At 39.1% G+C, this 23,899-nt stretch overlaps 1 protein-coding gene across 1 annotated transcript; it reads right to left on the bottom strand.

Annotated features, from left to right (window-relative positions):
• Nucleotides 1-337: 337 nt before the first annotated feature.
• On the bottom strand, nucleotides 338-20,929 carry LOC131470556 (ethanolamine kinase 1-like). The gene is made up of 8 exons (XM_058646457.1): nucleotides 20,480-20,929; nucleotides 18,161-18,423; nucleotides 16,920-17,072; nucleotides 10,440-10,588; nucleotides 9,832-9,915; nucleotides 8,888-9,045; nucleotides 6,322-6,395; nucleotides 338-1,731 (listed from the first exon to the last, which is right to left on the bottom strand). The coding sequence occupies exons 1-8, from the start codon at nucleotides 20,612-20,614 to the stop codon at nucleotides 1,656-1,658; spliced, it is 1,092 nt and encodes a 363-aa protein (XP_058502440.1). The 5' UTR covers nucleotides 20,615-20,929; the 3' UTR covers nucleotides 338-1,655.
• Between the last annotated feature and the right edge of the window lie 2,970 nt (nucleotides 20,930-23,899).

Below are 23,899 nucleotides of genomic sequence, written 5' to 3'. Positions count from 1 at the left end.
GTGCAATTTCAACAATATCATGCCTAAATGTGCTATTTACACAGCACACTGGATCTATAAAAGGCACAAACATTTAGTCACAGGTATCTGGAAGTGAAAAATATTGCATTTGAGATTACGTTTAGATTGTAATCGTAGTGTGAAATTTTAACAAATTCATCCTGTGGGCTGGATTGGACCCTCTGGCAGGCCGGTTCTGGCCCCCGGGCCGTATGTTTGACACCCCTGTATTAGAGTAACAAAGCTTTGACACGTGAGTTTCTCTCAGTTCAAAGACAATAAAGGGGGATTCAGGGAAACACAGAGTCTGGCCTTTTCTGCCATAAATCAAAACATCTTTCTTTTACAACGTTTTATTTCACGAGATAAATCACTAATATAAGCCTTGTAGTAGTAAATGCAGCATTGTATACATTTACAACACGTGATGTTCACAGCATACTGGCATCACCTGATATAAAACAATCTGGTATGCATATTAGTCTCTTTATGGGCTTCACGTTAAAATGAGCAGGTCAGATCTTAAACCTGAAACATCCCAAAGGATGGAAGTGGGAGCTGGAATGGTGGTGTTACATTAACGCCGGCAGTATAAACCTTTGTCATGACAGACATGTCGTACAAGTGCTGCTTAACTGGATTCATTGGGGCTACTGCGTACATGTACTTCACTTGTGGGCTATGGCACGCGTGCTGCTTTTTAACAAACTTAAACATGTCGAAAAGGATTAGAGCCATCACTAATGTTGTGGGCACCTCTACTTTTCCTGCTATAAGAGAAGCTGAAATGTCTGCAGTGGAAACATAATTAGCAGTGTCACAAACACAGTAAGATTTTTCTTGGTTTGATGTTTGTATGGAGTTTGCATGCTCTCTCTGTGTGTGTCTGTGTGAGTTGTCTTTTCATACTCTAACAGTCCAGGCATGCAGATAATGCTCAGGATTGTTGGCTCATTTAAACGGCCTGTAGGGATGCTTCTTCCCCACTGTCAAAGGAGAGGCTGTAATGATGGATGGATGGATGCAAACGTCCTCCTTCACTGTAACAGTGATGTCATAGGACTGTTTTGTAACAGCATTTTAAATGGGATGCTCTTGTTAATGTTTAAATTTTTGTATAATCTGCTCAAATAGCTGTCACTCCGGGGATTTACATGCTGACAAATACAAACGTGTGACAAGAGTTTTATACATTAACCCCCGATTGTGTTTAAAAAAATCAAGATCTCTCATTCTCTCACTTACACGGAACAATTTTTGAATGTAAATTACAGGCAAACGCTAAAAGAATGCAGTGAAACAAAGTGAAAACTTGTTTTCTTTCAGAACTGTTGTAAGGCTGCAAATAACCCACTTTCAGTTTGTGTGGCTTTATGTGACCCGGCCAAATGTGGGAACAATTAATGTGTTTCTGGCATAAGCCTCTTCTCAATTAGCCAAATAGGCTTATTGGCATACTGACTGTGGTGAAAGAAATATTTTAAAAATTACGATGATAGCAAAACATATTAACTCACGCTACAGCCTGAAACAACAAACAATGGGGAACACATTTATACGTTTATTCTGTGCCCTTTAAAGCAGGACAAAGTCACTGAAAGCTTACGACAGAGCAGGTAATGCTCTTTACTTTAAAAAGTACCGTCCCGCTTGTATTATATGTTGTTCATTGTCAATGCAAAATATTCCTCTTTCTTCTCATAGTAGAAGCTCAGTCTCGCCATGGCATATCTGAGAGGAGAACACAGGACAGACAAAAGAGATTAGAGAACAACTCACTCGTAATATAACAATGAATAACAGTGAAGGACATGTAATGTACAATGTCACATTTACTGTATATTATGTTAAAATAGCCACAGTGTAAGCTCGGTTTAATTTCACCTCCCTCTGAGAAAAAAGTGACAAGGATGCAACTTATTCCTTTGAAAGGAGAGATTTTAGAAAGTGTAAACCTACACAACCCCAAGACAAAGAAATACTCTAACACGTAAGCTTCATATTATATATTAAATAACAACAAAATAGCAACACACAGTAGTGGTCACACAAACTTTTTTTCATGTAAAAGGGAGAAATACGCAAAAAAGATTTGAGATGAATATGTATTAATGTGCATTCCACTCAAAACAAACCAACAAAACAACTCTTTGACATAGTCTGCATTACAATTAACAGCCACCAGAGTGTTCAGGACATTCACTGTGATACAAAACGGTGTGTTTGTGTCCGTCGAAGCTTAAAAAGCAGGCGTCGCTTATGGCACAAGTTGTATCCTGCGTTTACAAAACCCTGAAAAAATATAGCATCAACGCTCTATTAAATAACGCACTGTACACGAGAGCTGTGGCAAAGCCTCAACACATCTCAGGGCTCATATGGGACAAAGGTGATTTTGTATTTCGCTTCAAACCATATTATCAGTGCTTCAATACATGTGATGTCTGAGTGTGCTGCTGCCCTTGGCCATTATACTCCACCCTTTGAAATAAAGTGAAGTTTTAAAAGCACAGAAAATGCAGGCCCAGAGAGGCCGCTGTCCTTTAATCAGTGCTTTCACTGAACTCCTCAATGCAGAATCAGTGAAATAAAAATATAATTCAGACACATGCCTTTTAGTTACTTGTATTCCATCCCTATGTTTCTCACCTGTGTCTCTGGGTAAAACTGCTCTCTAATTATCGTGTCAGAATCTGTTTTCTTGTTGTTGACAATGTTGTTGTTTTTTTTCTCTGCTTCACATATGACGGACATCGTTAGTTATAGGATCCTCACCAGCAGAGTGTTGATAGAGATCGGTGGCACGGTCTAACTTCAACACTGTCTCCTTAGAAATTTTGTTTTTGTACAAGTGTTAAGGAAAATCTGCAGGGGAAAATCTGTGGTGGTAGCCTGGCAGACCAGCGTGCAATTTTCACTTCTCTAATTGTGGCTTGGCAAACTCCATGATGCTGTCTTTGGACAGACATAGTTTTGTGTAAAATGTATGCTATAGTGGATGATTGACAATTCACACATTCACCCAGACAAGGGAATGAAGTGTTCCTCTCCCTGACTGGTCAAAACAACACCTGCTGACCGTCACTGAGGGAAGTCATGACAGATATTCAGCTGGACACATCAAATTCAGTCTCATGTAAATTTTGAGAAAAAAAAAATCAGGTAAAAAAAAAGGAACTTAATGAAATGCTGATCCTTTCTTTATTGTGCGCTTTGTCGACCTTGGACAGTTTGGGAAAGCATTTCACTGCGTATGTGAGTGAATCATCAACTGTGTGAAAGTGGAAAATTAGAGTCAACCCTCTAACATCATGACAAAATTACACGTTCGCTTTTTTTTTTTTTTACAGTATTTACTTCTTTAATTCTTATTATCAACTAGCAGTGTCTACATCCTTAAGGAAATGTTACTTCTCATTATTAACCTGACCCTTTTTTTCAGACACAGTTATCAAAGTTTAAAATGATCACTTTATGGTTTTTGGAACCACAGTTGGTATAATAGTAATTTAATTGGGACTGAAAACAGTCATATGTAGTCTTTATTTTTAACAGATACTAAAATTCAGAATCAGAAATACTTTATTGACCCCTGAGGGGAAATTGCCTATAGTAAGATGTTAATTCACCCTTATTTAATATTGATTTCTGCCCTTCAAAAGAAATGCAATTAAAATGTTTAACTTTTAAACAATGTTAATCACATTATAATAGACATGTGACAGTATATCCATTAAAAAATACATAAAGGCACTGGTCAAACCATTCTGTCCTGTTGATTTAATAACCTCTCACATCCATACCCTTCATAAGTGCTGACCATTTAAAAGAAAAGCAACTTTCATAGACAATCCCATTCATCACTATTTTTATTAAAGCCAACACCTAAAACTAGCGCGTGCAACGTTTATCATCATCAGAGGTGAAACTGAGATGTTTTTCTATTTACCAGAAGTAGGGGGAAAATGAACTCCCTCCAAAGCAGGTATTCCATTTCACAATGTGCTTTTGTGCACAATTCCCCAAATTTGCAGTCAGCCTAGTCCAAACAGTGGGCCTCCTCCTCATTCATTTCCTCATAATAATGTCTTTGTCAAATAACGGCTCGCCTTGCCAACACATCCACAAATTTTAACCACTGACTCGCAGACACTTTAAACACATGAATAAAATCATATCAGGAAAGTAAATACGGATGATGGAGGGAGGGTGGGTTTCTGCGCATTCCCCTTGTGGCTCCCTATTGTCACATCTACATCTGGCCCTGGTTAAAGCACAAGGCCTGGGCGACGTCACTTGTTGGGAAGTCGGTGGAAATTTGGCTCAGGGGGATAACAGTGGGTGGAAACCCACACACACACACACACACACACGCACGTGCACACACGTACACACACATGAACAAGGGGTTTAACTTATTATCTCGTACCTCAATAGATCTTATTTGTCACAAACACATAACGCATAAGCAGTGCAGTGTGCTTTATCTCTCAGTATAAAGAAAATAAAAATGCATCAATAAACTAATTTTACATTTATAGTCCTAACAAGCAAATTATGGTCAAATAACCATTATTTCGTGGAGTAAATAAACTAAATGAAATGCAGGTCAGTTGTCAGGGGGAAACTTTGTAAAGTAAGCAATGTTAGTGATTAAAACGTCTGATACGGATCAAAAAACGTTTAGATTGTCTTTTGGTAGTGGTTTTAATTGTTAGTCCCGGGGGAATTCAACATGGCCTCAAATGGACAATGTGTTCTTTAATTTATAAAATCTCTGCATCTTTGGCTGCCGGCTCACTGGAAGTTACCAGGCTGGCTTTTGGAGAACCAGGAAGTGACCGTGTATATAGTCAATCTCAATCCTCATAACCTCATTTCCAGCAGCTGTAGGCAGCTGTTCTGAGCAATGAGCACTCACTGTGGACTAACTACCCAGCAGCAGCAGCAGCAGCAGCAGCAGCAGCAGCAGCAGCAGCAGCAGCAGCATACAATCCACAAAGTAACGAGCTGAAAGTGCAATGCATGAAGAGCCAGATGTGTAGGTATTTATCGGTTGAATTCCCATGTGTATATTTTAATTAATACACAGTGAGGTCCGAAGGCCCAAATGGCATAGATCGCATGTTCAAGTAACCATTTGCTTGTTTGTCATTTCATTTACAAGAGGGCAGGCACACGTCACAGTCACAGGACACGACCCTCAGTGAGTAGGGTTGTATGCTGGCTAACTTTCACGAGGTAGGCCCATCCCCATCTTTTCTGGTGCTCTCAGACTGAGCTCATTTCATTTGAACCCTCCAGTTCAACAAGCGTAACCCAACCCTCAGCATGCACTTTAAGACAACCTCAGCCAGCAGCTTAGAGGAGCAGACGTCTAGCAGCCGTATATATGTGGCCCAGCCAGGGATGAGAGACGTATATGTAAGGGAGGACCGACGGCACGGGAACAATAGCGCCTCTGTGCCTCGGCACCCCTCTGGATCACATTTCCTCCGAGGTCCAGATCGAAATGAGGTGGGGGCCCTGTCGCTGATCTAACAAGTGGGCAGAGAAAGCCACACAGAGGGGAGGGTGATGTATGTCAATAGAGATTAGCGAGATGGAGGGGGGGGGGAGTTCAGAAGGTTGCCCTTCTGAACTCTATTGTCTGGTTGTTGGAAGAGAGGAATGTCTCCTGGACTTGTATAAAGATAACTATCATAATACACTGAGAAATAAAATCATTTCTTTCTTTTCTTTGTGTCTTCATTTAAGTCCAGCCTTTCATCTTTTCACAGTGTGTGGTATTTGAGTGAGGAACAGCAGAGAATTTCACGTGTAAATATTTTGTCTGTGTTTGGTAGGAGCAAGAGGAGCGGACAAAGTGTGCTTTTACTGCATGTTTTATGACAAATACAAATACAGTCCTAAAAGCACTGCTCGGGGAAAAATGAAATATTTCCACACTCGTGTTTCAAGTTTCCAATATTTTATTGCATTTTTCTCTGCCAGCTAATTCCCCTTCAAGCAATCCTAATGAAGATCCTGTTTGTCTAAACATTATAAAGAATTACTGGGAGCTTCGCCCCAACATAAGCAATAAGATGGTCCAATGATGTTGCTCAGAGTTATAATTGTCTATGTGGTTTTACATGTTTCTACATTAAACAGCTGTTGGGGGGACGTAAATGTGAAAGTGGTGCTTAATGTTTGAAGGATGTCGGTTTAGATTTCGACCATGTGCAGCAGTATATTTATTTTGTACGGCATTTGATGGAGAAAATGACAGCCATAGTGTTTCACAGGACATTTAAGTTGCCTTTTGTCAGACGTACTAACCTTTGGAAGTCAAAGTCAATAGAGGAATAGTGTGATTGCAGGATGGCCCAGATCCCCCAGAATAAGTTGGATGCCTGGAGGAGAACAAAGAAATGAAAAACATTACAGCATCATTGAAGTAATTATCGCTGAGTAGTTTTAAAAGCACATTGTATTTTCCTTTTTTTAATTGATATATAAATAACACATTGTTTGGGATAACTGTGAAAATGAACTGCTCTAACAAAGTAGCACATGGACAGAAAACATCAGGGAAAAACATAACAAATCCAAATAAGAAGTTGAATTTCAATCATTAAACAACACATATGCTGTGTGGTTTCACCAATCTTATCTTATTTGTTCTTCTATTGTTGATATTTTTCTCTGTGCTATCGAGCATATTGTAAATAATGTATTATTCATATAGCACTTTTCTAGTCTCGATGACCACTCAAAGCTGCTTTACAGCCATTCACTCTCACTTTCATACAGCACATCTTTCCGTCACTCACTCATCTTTCATACCCATTCACACGCTGCCGGCACAGCTGTCAGGAGCAACGCGGGGGTTTAGTGTCTTGCCCAAGGACACACCGGCATGTAGACTAGCTGAGCGGGGAAAACACACAACCTTCAAATTGAAAGACAACTCGCTCTACCACTGAGCTACCGCTGCCCTTAACTGTAAGGCAGCACTTCATTGACCTCCACTTATCATGCTACAACTGCTGCTGCTGCTGCTGCTGATGATGTGACATGCCAGTTGTACTCAGTCAAAATGACAAACCTCTGTATTGAATGGTTCCCTCCTTAATGGCTTTGCTCACTTAGGCTTGCGGACTTCCATGCTTCCATAAATTTCTGTTGTTCCCCACCCTTATTGTAAATCTTCATGGTAAGACCACTAATAGCAAGTCCTAATAAGATCCAGACAGGCCTCTGTTCTGTGGCCCAATGATATAATCACATTTTTATTTGATAATCAAATAAAGGGTGGATTGAAATACTTGAAGAGCGATGTGCGGTTTTCCCTTGGCTTTTTTTCCCTCCCTGGCAGATTTTCATCTCTAATCTATGTCTTTAGTTGGGAAGAGAGATTGAGTGTATTTCTATTATGATTAATAACTGCTTCCCATTAAGAAAGCATTAGTCTAACACTAAGCAGAGACAGTCAGTGACAGGGAACCATTGAGGAAAAAAAGAACATAAGAGACATGTAGGGAAAGTGACATCACAGAGCCGTGGGCTTTAGCCGCCACATCATGGGGGATCTCTGCGGAGGAGAGGATGAGTCGTAGAGACCTCACAGTGTCTTGGCAAGGCTTGCCCAACATTTACGATTTGGCATCTAGCCAGGCTTTGTCAATGCCACACAGCAGAGCCGCACAGCTCCTTTCAGTGCACATTGATTTCCTTGACTGGTGAGATTTTAACCATTCAAAAGTATTATTAATTCATCCGTGTTATTAACTACTGAGACGTAGATTCAATGTAGTTTGATTCATTCAAGCAATTACCAAGTGATACATCAATTACACAAAATAATGAAATCACATCTAATCAAATTCACAATAGGAAGAACACAAAAAAACATGGATGCGGATAAAAAAAAAAAGCCACTAGACTGAATTCATAATTACTGCTGTTTTTTTTTAAAAAAAAACTTTAAAAGCCAGTTTACAAAAAACTGAAATCTAGTGAGATCTTTATATGGAGCAAATTCACTTGTGCCAATTTATCTGTTAACAAACAATTAACTGATTGAAAAAAAATAAAATAGGTCATCTAATATTTCACACTGACAAGAAGAGCAGATGATACTTGTTTGAATTGAGCAAAAGGAAGCTGCATATATTTAAAACAAGAGATTTCAGCTCAGTATCTTGAAATTATGAAAAGTAAAGCCTGTCATTTTCTCTGTTAACAGTCTCACTGTCCCTCACTTTGACACATGGCATGTAAAAATGAGTCAAGCTAGAAAGTTGGCTTGTCGAGTGACGGTGATCAAGTTCTCCCACTTCCCTCTAGTTCCCCTTGGTTTGTCTAAGAAAATCTGACTTCAATCAACGTGATGTTATCGCCTCTCTTTCCCCATTCCAGTTCATATTTCTTTCCCCTTTGTCGCTCACTTCTTCCTGTTTGGCCAAGGCACACGTTATTTTAGAGGTAATATGCTTCTTCATTATGTCCTGGCTATTTTCAAGAGACATTTTAAACATCGGTCAGACAATTCTACATGTTGTGTTTCGCTATGAAGGGACAGATAGACCGGCACCTCTCAAACCAAACAGAATGAAAATTGTGGTCATAAGAAAAATAATTTTGGCTGCTGCCTTTCATTTTTTTTTCCCTGCGGCAGCTCCTAATCAATGCAGATGGAGCCCATCGAAATCTGAGCAGCAGTGTGTCAGCTGAGGATCGGGTTTGGTGAGGTGTTGCCGCTCTGTCATGTCAGAGATGTGGACACACACAGTATGGTTATTGTTGAAATGGGCACACGAATCTCATAACACTGGGAGGTTTGAGTTTCTGTGAGAGAGGGATGATGAGATATATTTCAAAATAAGTCAAAGCAGACTCTTACCAATGAGTATTTGCAGGCCTGAACGTAGAGCTGTGTAACTTCTGCCTCTGAAACTGTGACCTCACGCCCAGTGCTGTGCTTGTAACTCTCCAGATAGGCCAACAGCCAGTCTCTCTGCAGCTCCCGGGTTGGATAAAACCTAAAGTTAACCTTTGTTCCTTGAACACACACAAATGTACATGAAGTTGAATGTTAATGGAACCAGTATCAGTGTAAAGACATAACACACACGGCCTTAAAATAAATAATTTTGACACTGGATGTCAACACATGTTTAAATAATTTACTGATGTACTTGAGTAATTCAAATGAATGCAATGATGAACTATACTAAGAGGGAAAACTGTTTATAATACTGATACTAGATACTTTTTAATGCAGGGTAAAAATGACTTTACACTCTGGTTCTGCTATTATTGCTTAAAGGCTCTGCATACTTTGTGTTTCAGAATTTTAAAATCATAGTGAGGTTGGTATGATGTGAATGAAACAATGTTTTTAATACTTTAGAAAATAGAAAGAAGGGATCTCTGTGTCACAAACATTGACATTTCTCTTCCAGGTTTGCAAAATATCACGGTTACAAGCATTCCTATCGTTTGAGGTGGCCGCATAATTAGTTTTGATTTATTTTTGTTATTTTCTGAGTTCAAACTAAGTTTTCATCCCTGCCGAGATTTACTGTGACACACCTGATATGTCAAAAAACATTTTTGTCACTATATAAGGACATAGAGAATACATTTGTCTGAGCAGCATCGGAGGAAGAACCCAATTTTATTTTTATTTTGCAGTGGCAGAAAGATAAAGAGCCAGCACTAACTGAAAAATTATCCAGTGCATCACAGCCCCAACTGCATTCAGGATTCCACATTAGGCAATCTTTATGTTTGGCCTTGATAAATGTTTGTCAGCAAATTGAACTTTCGTATCATCACACCTACCAGCAAATTCGTTGAAGTGATTGCCAATATCGAAGGCCTGGTAGTTGTAATCGGCATACTCGTAGTCAATGAATTTCACCTTTTCTAATGGACGGGGAGAGGGAAAGCAGGAGTGGTTACCAGGACAACACGATGAACATGTCTAAGGTAAGAGTAACTCTCCCTCCCTTTATTGAAAGTACAGAACCTTGTAGGAGTCAAAGGAATACAGCGACTCTTTCGAGTCACCATGGACATACTAGAAAAATGGGTGAAAAAATTATTATTATAAATAAAAGGTTATTGTGAATAAGGTAATAGTATTAAATAAAATGTGAATACATTTTTTTTAATGGTGCAAATGTGTTTGTCTGGGCATAAAATAAAGGGAAGTAGAATGAAGAGTGTGAGCTGCATTATTTCAAACTGATGGAGACAGACACCTGAAACTCTGACCGAGTTGTTCCAATAACAGAGCTACGTTAGCGTGTAGAGTAAGACTTTTATGACTAACTTGGCTTTATGACCCCTGATATAGAAGACTACCGTGTTCACATAAAATATTTCAGAAAGCAGCTTATTTTCACTGTCATTTCCCAGGGTCAGTGACGTGCAGAGCAGCTCCTCACCCTCTTTGTGGTTGTATATTATGTTTTTTGTCAGGAGATCATTGTGGCAGAGGACAGTCGGCGAGCCAATCTGCAAGAGGTGTCTCTTCAAAGACGCCATCTCCGCTGACAGAGTCTCAAAGCTGGGCACCTCTCGCGAAGCCACGGAACTGCAAGGAATAAAAGTGCTTTAATTCAATTATTTCGTTAAGGTGAAGTCAAGATTGTCACTGCAACTCTTCAAGGAACATTTCATGAAAGAGGAGTCGCTCGATTTGGTGAAATTCAACACCCAAAAATCCCCGAAGGTTATGTCAGTACAGTAATCGACTGGTGCAGGATGCTTTATACCAGAGGCTGCAAAAAGACGAGAGCTACACATTTCTGTTTTGAATCAGAAGCCGGCGAATCCAGAAAGTAGGTCTGAGTGGAATAATGAAACATTTGTCATCTCATTTGATTTCTGCTCCATTCTAGACATGATGACAGGTATCCAGTACAGTGAGTCATCTCAGACGTTACTACCAAAGATGATGCAGCTTAGTTTTAACCATAATTAAATTACAAGATTAAAGATTTGTGCACAATTATTTAAGGCTTATATCCAACTGTGAGTCTGCATTGAAGCACAGCTCTCTCTAAAATACTTTTTATTTGAGGGGAAATAGGGATGCAGAGAGCAGCTCTTTCAAAGGAAAAGTTTTGAAATAAGGATTTAAGGATAATTTCTGTAATGAAGGGAAATCTCCTGGCGCTGTAGGAGGACGGTGTGAGGAAGTTTTGCCAAAAGAGTGGAAGTTTCTCCTGAACTCGCACACTTTTCTTCTAAGAATGTGTTTGTAAACTGAAGCGGTTCAGGGCTCTTGTAAGGTTGCATGCCTTGTTTTCACTCCGTTGATTGCTGCATGTATCAAAAAATGTCCTTGGATGTCAATGCAAAATGTATGTGGATGCAACTCTGCATGAGCATCCATCCCCTAATTAATTTTCCTGTTTTCCTTTCAGTCGTCAGGCCATGACAAGAGGGTAATTTAAGCACCACCTATTTATTCAAAAGGGAACAAACAGATGCTCCAGTATTATACACACTTGTGGACATAATTTAGTGCGGCCTGTTAGGAACGCACAATAAAAGCAGACGAGCGAAGCCTTGTTTATGGTCATGACACAGAGGCTGTGTTGCCGTATACATCGTTTGCCTCAACAAAGCAACAAGTCATTTATGGTTATCATTTCCTTCTACTTCTTTCTCTCTTTCTTTCATTCCTCCATCTGATTTTGTCACAAAATCAAGGTTACATCCAGACGATATGCAGATATAAACTTACTTGTCTATTTGCACGCAAGCATGAAAAAAAACAAAAAAACCTTTTAAATAGCTGTTTCCTTCTGAGGTTTTATTCCTTTTGATACATTTACTGTTATTTCATTTGGCTTCTTTTGTCAAATGAAATGATTGAAATACTATAAAATGACTGTATAGTAGTGTTTGACGTATATCTAGAACCGCGATGCATAAATTATCCATCTTCTCTAATCTGAAATTCAGCTCAGTCAAATGGTGAATTACTCTGATTCCTTTTCAACACATTCGTATTTTTTTTGACTTAACAAGCCGACTTCATCGTAGAATAAACCCACAAATACTCGCAGTCAAAAGCCAAATGAACGACCTCCATTGACTTTAAATGGAAACCTGTCTTCTTGCCATCAGATCTTTTCCTCTTTCTTTTCTGTCCTTTTCATAGAGCAAAGTACATCAAGTACATTCGCCTCCTGCTCCCTGTCAAGTCTCTGTAAGGTAATTAGTGGAATTTCCTCCTCTGGCGCTTCATTATCAATGTGCCTTATTTACATATGATTTCAAACACCAGCCAAGCACTACTGATTTTTTTTTCTTTTTCCCTTTTTCAAATGCTTTACACGATCCATGGGAGTGTAAACGGGAGACACAGCAGGGGGCCTTTGGGAGAAGAAGAGGTTGCACTCTTGCTTTCCATTGCTCTCCTTTCTTTTTGCTCCTATCGCTGACTTCTACTGTGCTCCCTCTCCCTCTCTCTCTCTCTGAACCTTGCAGCTGCTGCAGCCTCTTTCGCACCCTCTCCCCCTTTCTCTCCTCTTCTCTCTATCTGTCTCTCTCCTTGCACAGTGGGTGGCTTAAGAGCTGAAGACCTCCTCTGCAGGTGCAGCCTCTTCCTGCTCTCTCTCTGCCTTTCTTTTACCATTTCCTCTAAAGATCACATTCATACTTGCACTCATACATTCTCGAGTACAAAAGTTTCTCTGATGCCTGTTTAAACCCCCTTTGCTTGTTTCCCCCCAGTCTTGGTCGTGTCACTGCCTCTCTCTCACCCTCTCTCTGTGTGTGTGTGTGTGTGTGCATCATCACGTCACACACATGCAGTCAAAGCCAGTAAATATTTAATAAAGGTACGCACCATAGACATGAGTTGAAATGAAGCCACATCTCTTGAATCTTAAAATGATTAAATTGTGCTCTCTTTGCTCTTTTTTTTTTTCAATGTTCCTTATTATTAAAAATCATAATAACAATCCTTATTGTAATAATAAGTTAAGGCTGTACAAGCAGAGCCGGCCCAAGGCATAAGCAAACTAAGTGGCTGCGTGGTGTGTGGAGAAAAAAAACAAAAATTATATATATATATATATATATATATATATATATATATATATATATATATATATATATATATATATATATATATATATATATTAAAAATGTCTAGATATCGTAAGATATATTTAGATATCTAAATAGTGTTGAGCTTAGGTTATTTGGTTTTATTTTGTAGTTGAAGATTGCTCATTTAGTGCACATTTGCAAAACCAAAGTCATTAAACTGGTTTACTTGTTTAATTCAAGTTCATTATCACCACACTTAGTGCTTCACGTTGAACACAAAAGTACAAATTAATTACTAGGCCACTTTTGTGATTTCACTGCCCTGGTCTGGCGTAAACAACACAACTACTATTAATACAATTCAAAGTGTTACACTGGTATCAATAATAGTCAAGCGCCAGCTACCACAAAGGCTTTGAAGGTACAAGGCCATTTTATATAGCCAGGAAAATGATGACGTTAATACATAAAGTAAAAAGAAAACCACTACCCATTTTATAAAACTGCTATCCTCCATACATCGATTGTCTACCGCTTTATCCTCCACATGGAGACCGTGGGGATGCTGGTACAAATCCCAGCTGACATAGGGCAATCTAGAGTGTTCAATTACCCCCCCCCCCCACACACACACACACACACTCACACACACTGAGAGAACATGCAAACTCCACACAGAAAGGCCGCGTGGCCCAAAATTCCTATCCTGAAATATAGTTTTCTTTTCTGCACGTCTCTCTGTGTTTGAGCACCAGTGGACTGTGTTAACCCACTCAGCCACACAAATGCCTCACAATATAGCACCATCTATTGGGCTCCTGAAAGTAGTGCAGTTAGTTTACTTTTGCAGATGCACTGTTTAGTATGAAACTTCAATCTTAAGTCATTCACACACACTCATTGTTACTCATGGTTGGTAATTGTATGCAAAAGAGCACAGATTATTAAATAATCATTAATAGACTGACTGTGTGAGTGGACGGGGTGCTGTGCTCCATTTCACTTTTTGTAGAAGGTTGGGTTCTCAACAAATCAAACACTTTGACTTTGAATGTTTTGAATTTTAATTAGTGAGACATATTTGCAGACTTTATATTTACTAATGTTTAAAACACAGGTTTAGTTAAATTGATTAAGCCAACTTGAGTTGTAGGTTGCATTTGCCCAAAACCATCTCTCACAACAGGAAAATAAAAAGGGGGTTTGCTCCTGATTTGATTTATAATGAGAAACCAGATGAACCAGAATATATTGCCTGAGAACTAGAAGATCTGCCTGTTTCTTGTCTTCCACGTGACAAAGACGTCTAGTCACTCTAGTGTGCTCTTAGGTCTTTGTGGGGCCTTTGTCTTCCCAAACCGATGAAAGTAAGAAAAACGTATCCACAAATTGCTTTCCCTAAAACTCAAAGGAAGAAAAAAAAAAAAATACTCAGATACTCTTGGCTTCCAGCTTCACTTTGGGCCAACTTCTGACCCTTTCTCCACAAACATAAACAAGATTGAACGTTTGACAGATAAGGGAGCTCTGCAGGAAGCTTGTGGCAGGGCGTCTGTTTCTTTGTAGTGTCTGCAAGGCCCTCTCACCTTTCACCCCATGACCCCTGTCAAAGATAATGCAATGTCATTGCCACAAAGGCCACTCCCTCACCTCTTTCCCCTGACTTTACCCAATGGCAGCTTTCTGACAGCCTCCATTTACACTGTGAGGGAGGTGAATGTGCCAACACAAAAACTTGACCAAAGACTGTCCAGTTACTAATAAGAAATGGGTGGAGAGGAGCACTGTGGGCAGGTCTGAGAAATGTGTGTTTACTATGTGAGAAAATGATAAGGCATCAGTGTGACTGCTGCTACCTAAAAGACAAGACTATGTGGAACCCGTTATATTCTGTTTAGTTCAGACCGGACCTGAATCAAATATTTTTGATACAGTCCCCCTACACATGTATGACCTATAACATTTGGGGCAATTAGCTGAACCCTACCCTAACCCTAACACACATAATGCATTTCCTTGCCCCTTATGACAAAAAAACTAAACCTAACCCTTACCTCAACCCAAATCTAACATTAACCCTAAAAGCAAGTCTTAAAAAGCCCTTTAAAATGGTGAGGACAAGCCAAAATATCCTTGCAATGTCAACATGTCCTCACAAAGATAGGTCTGAATCTAAATTTATCCTCAAGGCTTCTGCAGACACATACACACACAAACCTTCTGTGTGGACAGTCTTATCCCTAAATGTAACTATACGATCAGTTAAAGCCTAACCCTAATCTTAATCTAACCACAATTCATACCGTGCCCTTGACCCCAAACAGAGCCTAAGAAACAAGGTTCTTCCTCATTAGGATCAGGCTGTGGTCCTATGAGCACTACTGGTTCTGAAAAAGTCAGTGTTTACCAGAAAACATCCCAAAGAGACAATGGAAATCAGTAAACACACACACAACCTTTCCCCCTCTCTTTTTACGCTGGTAAACGGCAGAAAGTTGTTCTAACTTGTCCTAGTAAAGGCCTCACATTTACATATGGAAGGGTTAATTACAGTATACTGTATACTATTGGTCAAATCAGATAAAATCCTCCAGTAATATGAACAAAGGACACATTTTGCTGTACAAATAAAATAAAATTGTCGCTTTTGCAAAGACATAATAAAGACGCTGGTAAGGATGCAGGTACTTTCCCTCCGAACTGATGTTGTGTTAATGACCCTTGAGTGAAAATTGTTTTGGAGATGGAATAAGAGAGTTTCTTTGTGATAAAAATCATGTTGTAATGTTTCTGCAAAACCTCCATCTAAGGTGGCCAAGAGAAACTGTAAAAAAACAAGTCTTACATGGGACCAATAAAAACCTGGATGTGTCTTTTTTATATATATATATATATATATATATATATATATATATATATATACATACACTGTGCTGACAATGACAAGCTTAAGCCAAAAGTTGTCTATTTCAGCTTTTAAAGTAAATACTGAGTGCTAAATGTGTTCAGCACGTCTCAAAGCTCGGCTCGCGTTCATAGTCTTCAACTCTGTGAGCAGGGTTGAGTGAAGGACTTGGCACAATAGCGAGAGCACAAGAGATGGCTTGGAGCAAATTGGTTAGAAGGAAGTGTAGTGCATGTCATCGTAAAGTTAGCAATCGGGAGATTTAACACATTGTCCTCAGTGAGAGAGGTGAACAAAAGAAATGATACGCCAGTGATCTTTATCCTTGTATTTAGAGATAAACAGAAGTACAAGGATGTGGACTGCCAATAGGAGAGAGTGCTGGGAGAGATTGACTGTATCTGAATTATTTCAAAGAATTTAGCCTTTTTTTTCAGTAAAGAGACAAGCGTTGGGTTGGGTTAAAGGTTGTGAGGGATTGAGTAAGGTTTTAAATGTGCTTTTAATTGGTGTTTTTGTTACAGCTAATGTCCTTGGAAAAATCGTTTTGGCAGTGATGATGTTGGGCAGAGGGTTTAGTGTTTTAACGCCATTGTGTTTCACCACCTCTGAGATCAGCATGCAACTTTTGGATGAAGTTAGTTAGCCATCAGGTAATAGTAAGCAGGTATCGCTGACCTCTTGTGAGGACAACATTGCAGAAACTTTGACCTACATCATAGTGGCCAACTCTTAACTTACTTAAATAAAGATGAGACTCTTACTGTTTCTTCTCATGTTGTTGGGCAGAGAACACCAATAATGATTGCAAACATCAACAGGAATATTACACATTTTTTGACCCTGTTAAAACTGCCACTGTCCACTAAACCTCGCCATTAAATCTGTCACACAACTGCAGAGTCATGTTCTTTGATATCAAGTGAGGAATCATGCAGACTTAAATGTGTACCATTTGGTGCAGCGTTGCTGAATTGGTCTGTTGTTGGTGCTGCTCTTCAACATTGTGAGAAAGTGGGACATTTTCGTCCAGAGTAGAGGTTCAACAGACGCGTCACATTTTGGCTGGATGGCGTGGATTCTCCCCATCTCTGCTGCGATCAATCTGCAGTAAGAAAACATTTTCTCACATGAGCCGAGCTGATGCTGTTATTGCACAAACACTCATTATCAGCGGAGACACACAACTCCCTTTCCATTTAGTGTTCTTATCTCGTTCTTGTTTTAAACAAAATGGGCATCGCTGCTTTTGAGACCTTTTGACAAGTTGAGTGCTCATCCTTGAGACATCTTAGTGGTAACAGAAAGATCTTTGGGTATTCCTCACAGAGGGTATCAGGCAGACTAAGGTGATTGATGTCTGTCATGGCCCTGGCTGTTCATCCTTGACAGACTGTGTTGTGTCCTTTTGGCCTGTGGTGAGAATAATGATGCTGGCGTGTTATCTTCAGAATGATTTATGAAACCGGGGCCATGAGTAAACAACATTGCTCAACATGAAACATGGCTCAAGTGAAATAATTAAAGGAAAAAACCCCTGCATCAGCATGGTTGAAATATTCAACACACACATGCACATACACACACCCTCCAATAATCACCTAACTGTTGTGTCAGAAAACAAATGTTCAGGGTCTCGTATCATAATCAATAAACCTGTTGACATGATACACTTTGACCACTGAATGGACCTAAAAAAATAACAGCGTTTGCATTATTGAACAATTTTTACTATACTGGTGAAACTAAATGAACAACCTATGCAGAAATGAATGATATGTTTGAATTTTAAATTTAAAGAGCTGCTGAAATAATGATTTTCACAATTGTATGCCGTATCAATCAGGTCACTGCTTTGACTGAATTTCTTGAAAATATTATAATAACTGGTCCAAGGTTCTTCTTGCTACATTGTACTGGCATATACATAATGAACGGAATATGAACTGAAATATTTGAGCACTATTAGCTCTTAAGCAAGTGTGGTGTAATCATTTAATAGAGTTTAGTAAAGTAGTCAATGTTAAGTGAAAGTTCATGTTTAAATCTCATTTTCTTATCTTAAAAGATATGCGTTTAGCAATAAATTCAGAATAAACAATATTTTCATCTACTCTCAGTTACGATAGACTATGGTCATAATGTTGGTGAACGAGCTGGTCACTTGTAAATATGTGCTGTTCTGGCAGAGACCTGTAAATAGAGGGTTGCCAGAGCATCTCATCCTCCAGCACTGTTCCTGTAACAAACTCATAGCAGATGCCATTCTGGAAGGTGCAGTAGATCTCTGGACCACAACCATGGGTGTGGAAGACCTGGAACATCTCCACCTCCCGGTCCCTGTTCACATAGAGCTCCGTCATTCTGCCATACAGTCGGACCAGAACACAGCCAGGCTCCTGAAAGGAGCCCACGTAGCAGCCGATCAACTGATTGGTTAGACCATCAGTGAATGTCTGGAATGGGAGGAAATTAAAGAGAAAAACATGTATGTTAGAAATGTAATGTAAGTGTAAAACTGAAAAAACAATTCAGTGCAACCTCTCTATGAATAAAAACTGGGGAAACCATTCATCATACTGTATGTAAATGACAGTATAGACATCTGCTGTCTTAACTTGTTTTTTGTTTTTTTTTACATTAAAAAATCAAACTTCCAGCAGAGTCTGTACTGCTGTGTACACAACAACCCCACAGTGACCACTGTTTGCCTGCAGAGGCCTTGTCACACATTTGTTGTCATTCAGTGGTTTCTCAAAGTCTCTCATTCTCTGCCACAGTCTCCAAGGCATTTTCTGGGCCTCAGATGGGACCTGCAGACAACAGTTTTTCATCTAGATGGAAAGTGAACAAACAGGCCCACCTTGGCAACTGATCAAGTATTTATACAGAGGCTGGAGGGCCACTTTCATGCTCTCCTTTGGTTTAGGTAATTTAATCAAATCCCCTTTGTCTCTGATTTTGTATTTATTATGTTGTATTTATCATCACTAAGTTGTTATATACACTAAGCATTTTACAGTGTAATGTAATTTATGAAAACAGCAGGTAGTACTTATAATGGAACACACACTTTCTACATTCATGTGGCATGAAACTCTTTGATATTGTTTTTGATAAGGTCCCTCGTTTAAATCTGCTTTTGATTCGTGTGAAGTTTAAAAATTGTTGGGAAAGCAATTGACTTAACTAAGTATACAAACAGAATTTATAAAATAAAGTGACATCACACTGAGTTCAGTTTACTCTATCTACCAGAACTGATTATAATGTGTGCTGCTGGAATGTATGAACAACAACAGGAGTCATACGAATATGAAACAGCAACTAAAAGATAAATGCACAGGTGTAGCAGTGGCGACTGTCTGACTGTCCTTCCCCTGTATATTCCAATCAGACGAACACAATACATCATTAAGTGTGCTGTTGGGACACGAGGGCTGAAGAGAAACATGTACTCCTTTGTGTACATAACTGGACCTGGTGAAGATTGAGAGGTCATTCAACCCAGTGTGCTGTCACCTAACAAACATAAACCCAATTTCTCTGAAAGATTGGACCTTGTGTTTGCACATGGGACCAGAATGGGAATATTCTGTTCTCAACAGATGCTCTGACAACATCTACGCATCTGTTTCCAGGGTTTAAGAAAAAAAAAAAAAAAAAAAAATCCAGTTACCTTGGGTTGCTGCTGTTGTACAAAGTTCAAAGTGCCTTGGTATCGTTACAACATGCATGTGTCTTTTTTTCAACCCTCAAACACACACACACACATATCTTTATATATATATATATATATATATTTACATATATATATTTATATATCCATATATATTTATATACATACATATATAAATATATGTATGTATATATATATATATATATACACACACATATATGTATGTATGTATGTATATATATATATATATATATCAGTATTTCAGGAGTCGGGTCAGCAATATGTAGGTCACCATTTTGGGCCACCAAGTTTTACAATAGCAAACAATGGACAGACCGGGTAAGGTGAGGGATATTCAACTGCAACATGCAACTCCTCCAAAAAATTAAAAAAACAAGTATCTTTTATCTATCTGTATCTTTATACACTTCGGATGCCTTGGAGAAACAATTGAGAGGAGAATCCATTGTGTGAGACGTGTTTTTGGTTTTGTCTGGTGTCTCTTTGTAAAGAACCACTTCAAATGTCCAACATAAAAGTAGCTATTTCAGGTCATCTCCCAAATTGTGTGAGTGCTTCTGAAGAGCAGCGCTGAAAGAACACCTAAAATACCTGAACCCTGCTTTATCCACAATATGAGAATAAATTAGGTTTTACCAGTAAAAAAACATAACAAAACAACATCATTTATTAAACATGTTATGTATATTTCTCCAGCACTTCACAATGACTTAACTTCACCATTTTAACACAACTTACCAACCAATGAAGGATTCTGAGCCAATACACAGTAGAGGCATACAAACTGGATGTTCTCACAAACAGTCACTTGCCTTCATCTGAATGTCTTCTGCCTTCCACTGAGGACGGAGTATCTTGAGAAGGCCCAAGATTCCTGTCCAAGGTTCAGGCTCTTCCACCAGGATATCGACATGGAGGAGCATATTTCCAGTTGATCCAATGTCCATTTTATAACAAAGCAGATTAAAGCGCTGTTTCCTACAAAGACTCACGGTCAGGAAATGTTCACTAGCATTCAGACCAAAGTCCTACTCCGCTTGTAATCTGGCTGAATTATTTACAGACTAACCTGACCATCAAAACGTCAGCACAACATTAACCAACTATCTAGGCAGATGGCAACAGAGCTGTAGCGTCTTCTTTGTCACAACTGTTCAGCCACCATTGACATCTGCAAATAACTGAAATGGTCTTTTTGTATGCCCAGTGACTCGGCAACAATTCAGCTTTGCTTATCAGGGGCCAATGTTCTTATGGGCATCTTCATCCCCACTGCTGCTCAGTTTACACATTAACCACTGGTGGTTGGAGTTAAAGCAGAAGGAAATCAGGTGAACATATTTACTCATTTTAACATCGTGGTCCAGGAGAAATGTCTGCAAATTATAAAACTGTACTATAAAATTGTGCTTATAAAACTATACAATTCACTTTAAATGACTAGTTCAATAAAAAATAACCAGGGAAATTAATTAAGTTTTCATCACCAGGCTTTTGTGATGTAATCTATTCACACAGATCGCAGTCCTCGTTGTGAGCCACAAAGAGGAGACGCGTATGTTCGAATCGAGCTGAGCATCATTTTTTCCTCCTAAAACTGAGCTCTATTTTCAGTCACTCTCCACACAGCTCCCTGACAGTTGAACCCCAAGTACCCTATTCTAGCATAAAATAATAATACAAAAAAAAAATGAGCAGTTTCCCAGGAGAATTTATGTTACTGCTTACTTCATTTAACTCAATTCAAGCCAAAAAAGTAAGTAAATGCCAGAAATCTGGCCAACGAGACGACATTTACTCCCATAAATAATCCACAGCTGTATGTAATTTTGTCGTGTGCACCAGCAAAAACTTCCTACAAGGGCGGAGTCTATTGTCTGAGTTGAGTCATCATGTAAGCCAGAGGACCCATGGCCTTTTATACCAGCTCAATGCCATGGAACATTTCAACATGATCACTCCGTAAACACAAAATGAATTTCATAAACATTGGGAGTCGCGTGTTCTCAGTCTGTTCAATTATTTAGAAGTTGGGCCAATGTTTACCATTTAGCATAATTGCCTAGAAGTCACAAATGTGGTGATCGTCTTGAACTGAATACTTTGCAAGCTTTTAAACGCAAATGAAATTCACTTTCCATCAAAGGGCGTCTCATCATCAAAGATGTTGTGTACTGAGAGGGAGATGAGCGTCTCGATTAAAAATGTAAGGGTCAGGCGGGAGAATAAAACTATGGAGTCACTGTTGGTGTTCGTGTGCGTGCTCCTACACAAGAGGAGGATGCACAACCTCCCACACACACACACACACACACACACAAAGGAAGGATACTGTTAAGACACTTCAGACTGATTCGCTGTCTTTATGTCTGGTGTCTCTCTCCTCTTTTTCTTCCATCCCATTGTAATACTGTGAATACATTCATTAACATTTGAGCCTTGAAAATTAATCATTTTATGAAAGGATCTACAAAGTAGCGTTGAAGACAGACGTGAACATGTAACAAAGCCGAGTTTATGTTATTGGAGTTTTGTCAAACGCAACGTTACCTACACTAAGTGTCTTTTTCACTTAGGTTACAAGGCAGTAGAACAATGAGCACTTTATAGATTCAGCTAAACTTTTAAAATAAAAGTGATGAGAGGGAGAATAGAGGCGAGGGCAATTTCTGTGCGGTTGTTAATCAAGGAACATACAGTATATCCTTACTTTTGCTTCTGGAAAAAGAATACAACTGGTGATATGTAATATTTAGGTTTTTATTTTATTTTATTATAATAAAAATAGTGTTTGCCAGACACAAGTACTTTCCCTGCCCTGTCACTGGGAGTGAACTCCAAACCAATTTGTTTCTATCAAAGGTGACTCAAGGGTGAATGACCACAACACAAACACACACAAACAGCGGACTCACACTGACATTGTCACTTGCAGAGACGCATTGTCTTCTACAACCTGGCAAATAACAGGTGCAAGCACATACAGCATATGTTTTAAAAAGTAAACATTGGTTAAACTGCATGTTCCAGCCAAAATACGTTAGTAAAAGAATTCCATGCAACGGACACGGTGACCATTTTTTTTCCGTCACTACAGTAGAATAAATGGATAATGCCCTAAATGTACTCGCTCCATGCACGTCATAACCCACGGACGATAGCCTCAAATGATGCTTGCACTGACTGAATTAAGCTGCGTGACAGAGGAAAACATTAGATTAGAAAAATAAAGGTGTATAAAATCCATTATTGAACAGGACATGATTAAGGCCGGTGTAAATGTGTTTGTGGTGCATGGTATAGAGAAAGAACCATGTCGTGTCGATGACTCTGATATTACAGAATAATCCTGAGAATTATGAGTAACTAGGGAATCATGTTAAAATGTCATGAATGTTGATTGTAGTGATATAGTCTTTTGAGAAACTTCCTCACAAAGTTTTTTTTTTTTTTTCCATCCTTTTCCACAACTCTGAACTCTTCATTCAAGGAAAGGTTACATTCATTAGCACTAACAAAGACTCTGTTTGATGGAATAATGTTCATTAAAATATATAGGTGCACGAGGGAGAAGGCTGGTCATTGTGCACGTCATTAGTCAAAAAATATGAAATTGTGTTGTTCCTACATGCAAGGTTGTATGGATGTGGATGAGACGCCAGTTTCAACTGATGTTTCTGAAAGGAAGAAATTCCCTTGTCATTACAAGGGAAACAGTTGTTGGTGTCCTTTAACAGCTCTCTGGAGAGAAAAGGAGAGAGAAACCTATGCACACATTTAACCTTTCATATAGTCTCACAATTGGGGCACTCAAGGCCTTTCATTTGTGAAGTTCCTGTGGAAAAAAATCTGGGAGCTTGGACTCATTTCATCTACCGGTACAGTACATTTATATTTAAGCTCAAATCAAGGATAGCAAATAGGCCATCCCTATGTATTTTTCCCCTCTGAGCCCTGCCTCCCACTATAATTTCTGCCGACAGTTTGTGTGCAAATGCAGTAATAGACACATTTATCACATCAAAGGGGATTCAATTTTCTTTTCAATCATCCACCGGTATGAATAGCGCCACATCCTTTGCGGCCAACAATGAGGGGCCATTACCGTGAACCAAAGGATGGCTTCGCCTTCTCTGTGCATTGAAGGGAAAAGTGTGTCAAAGTGTTCAGCATCGCCAACGTTTGTTCTAAGCAAATGGAGACAGCTTTCAGACAGGTTAGTATCCAATTTT

This window comes from Solea solea, chromosome 12, assembly GCF_958295425.1.
Source record: "Solea solea chromosome 12, fSolSol10.1, whole genome shotgun sequence".
NCBI lineage: Eukaryota > Metazoa > Chordata > Actinopteri > Pleuronectiformes > Soleidae > Solea > Solea solea.
This window is presented reverse-complemented; position numbering and strand designations above follow the sequence as displayed.